At 39.2% G+C, this 3,071-nt stretch overlaps 1 protein-coding gene across 1 annotated transcript; it reads right to left on the bottom strand.

The window, feature by feature from the left end:
* Positions 1 to 1,417: 1,417 nt before the first annotated feature.
* On the bottom strand, positions 1,418 to 2,377 carry LOC147700577 (olfactory receptor 1468-like). Its single transcript, XM_086929131.1, has one exon. The coding sequence runs from the start codon at positions 2,375 to 2,377 to the stop codon at positions 1,418 to 1,420; it is 960 nt and encodes a 319-aa protein (XP_086785257.1).
* Positions 2,378 to 3,071: the final 694 nt, after the last annotated feature.

A 3,071-nucleotide genomic window follows, 5' to 3' on the forward strand; every position in this document is an offset into this window, starting at 1 on the left:
CCATTGTGCCCAACAAATGCCATTATTATAAGTAGTATTGTCATTGCTTCATTTTATCCACAGGTACCATTGTTTTTTGATATATACCATATGCCCTGGTTCCCTGAAAGTAGGGTGGTCCTTGTTTCTCCTGAACTCAGATATAGGGCAGCATAGAAATTACCTGATGTGAAGACTTTGTACAAACATCTTACAACAGGGTGCGTAGCACTGCAATGATTTGTGCAACCGCTCATTCTATGAAAATGCATATAATTTTTGACAGCTCGTTATGTGACAAAAGTATCCCTTAACCTCTTCAATGCAAATGACAAGGGTAACTCGTCATGATGCACTGGTTGACCTGTGCTGATGACAAGGATAACTCGTCATGTATAATGGGAATCATCAAAGATCAGCGCAGGAGGGGGAAAACCCCTTAGCATCCAAGGTGTTAAAGACCCAGATCATGAATTTTTCTTTGTAAAAATCCCAAGCGTCCCTATAAGCTGGCTGGAATTCACTCTTGAAGAACAGTATGTAGAGGTCGAGCTCCAAGTGGCCGCAGCGCCTCGTGGTTGAATATCATGGCTAACAGGAACTATTGATGGAACAAAGCCAGGCAGGAGTATGGAGGGGACAGCAGCATATTTCTTCCTGATCTCTAATCAATATTTGACTCTCTTACTCGTACACTGAGGGGTCAGTGGGGCACTAAATGCCCATTTGTATGATAAAAATGGAAGGTGGAAACACTGACTAAGGGACCCACTAAAGTAGTGTCTATTAAGGTTTCATCTCCATGGGGGGTAGAACTAGTTGACCACCCTAATATTGCCCCGAGGGGAACTGAAGTTCTAGTTGGGTGCAGCCACAAATGAGGGCAAAGCCACCGCTGAGGTTGACCCATCCAGGTGGTCCAAGGGGTAGTAGAATTCAAATCCCCTGGGAGGCAGATCAGGTGTATCCACAATTTTCCTGGCCTCAAGGGATTTGAAGCCCTCTTGCATGAGGATAACAAGGAGTTTGATAGAAGTGTACCAACTCAAGTTTTGCTTTTTTTGTGTAGTGAATATTGATCTTAAATGTCACATTAATCAGTTCCTTTTTGACTGTGGTACCCTATTTTGGGAGCATATGTCTTCTCAAACTCTTTCTTGTAGCCTCCTTTTGTATGATTTGTTTTTTAGCTGAGTAATGGGAAACTCCACAGGTGGAATGTCACAGGCCATAAAACAAAGTCTTAGTTTACATTTATATGTACAAATTTATGAATTATTTCCTGTCATCGTTTGCCCAAATTTTTGTTGATAAGTAAAGTCACAGTTAATTTGCCCAGTACTTTACTTTTGGTGTTAATGTTAAGCAAATTCTGTTAAGACCTGGGGCATGACCAGAGATAATAATACTTTTTGTTCATACAGCTTAAACTATTAAATTACTGCAGTACAGTGTTTGTCTGTCTTAGTTTCCATATCACTTTTTTCAAGGCACTTTTTACATCCTTGTTCCTCAAACTGTAAAGAAATGGATTTAACATAGGAATGACGACAGTATACATTACAGCAAAGAGCTTGTCTTTCTCCAAAGAGTGCCCTGAGGTTGGTTTCATGTAAACACCGAGCTCAGTTCCATAGAACAAAACAACCACAGTCAGATGAGAGGAACATGTGGAGAACAACTTCTGTCTCCCTGTTTTGGAGGGCATTTTCATGATATTTGAGATGATTAGCACATAGGAAGTTATTGTTAATGCAAAGGGGCCCAGTCCTATCACAATACCTTCTCCGAATGTTGCGATATTTATGAAAAATGTGTCTGTGCAAGATAGTTTTAGAAGAGCATTCATATCACAAAAGAAATGATTGATTTCATTAGATGCACAAAACGCTAATTTTGATATCAAAACAGCATGTGCGATAGTGTCCAGAAAGCCAAGTATCCAGGATGTTACAGTCAATGAAATCATGGCTCTTTTATTCATGATAGATGCATAGCGCAGGGGGTTGCAAATTGCAAGGTACCTGTCATAGGCCATGACCGACAGTAAGTAAAACTCAGTGCTGATGAAGGAAATGCAAAAATAGAATTGAAGAATGCATGCAGAGAAATTGATGGATTTGTCAGATTTCTTGGCTTTCAGGCAGATCGCCAGCAATTTTGGGATGGTGACCGTTGTGAAACCAATATCTAGGAAAGATAAGTTCATGAGAAAAAAATACATGGGATTTTGAAGATGCGTGTCAACGCAAATTAAGGTAATAATGACAAGGTTTCCGAGAATAGTAAATAAATACATGAGTAAGAATACAATGAAAATTGGAACTTGAAGCTGAGAATTTTGCGATAATCCCAAAATTAAAAATTCACTCAAGAGAGTCTGATTCGACTTATCCATAATTCCACTGCTTTGTGTTGTTGTTCAATGAATAAAAGAAGATCTGGGGAAAAATGGAAACACAAGATTATGAAAAGCAGAAGATATTGTAGCTAAAATAAAAAGCATTTATCTGGATAAATTGTTGCCATTTATTTATAGTATATTAATAAAATAAAGACCTTTGTTGCAAATAGTACTCAAACATTAGCCCAAGGATAACAGCTGTGTTACCACCAATAACTGCCCAGGTGGAAGCCACAAATTGAGAGAGACCTTCATGGATGCTGTTACGAGTCCTGGACCTTGGTGCGAAACCTTAATGCATTCTGGATGTTGTAGTAATGTTTTAATTCCATTTTACTAATTAACATGTTGAATCAGTGATTTGTTGATTAAACTTCCGGACTGGCAGCATTGTCCTTAATGACCTGGAGTGAGGGGGATCAAACCTGGGTGTCGAAAATTAGACTGAAGCAAATTTATTGGTACATCAGAGTCAACCAAACTTTCTGAGTTGTGCAGAGCAATAGATATCTTAGATGGAAATCATTAGGAAGAAATTCAATAGGGCATTAAGAAGGCAGAAAACAGAAATAAAGATGTGTCAGTTGTCACCAAAGCCAAAGTGTTGTGGCCTTCTTCAGGGAGTAGTCGTAGAGAGACCAAGCCACGGCAACCCCTATGCATAAAGTACTGTTAGTGCAGTCAAAAC

The sequence above is a fragment of the Lissotriton vulgaris genome, chromosome 7 (genome assembly GCF_964263255.1).
Source record: "Lissotriton vulgaris chromosome 7, aLisVul1.2, whole genome shotgun sequence".
Taxonomy (NCBI): domain Eukaryota; kingdom Metazoa; phylum Chordata; class Amphibia; order Caudata; family Salamandridae; genus Lissotriton; species Lissotriton vulgaris.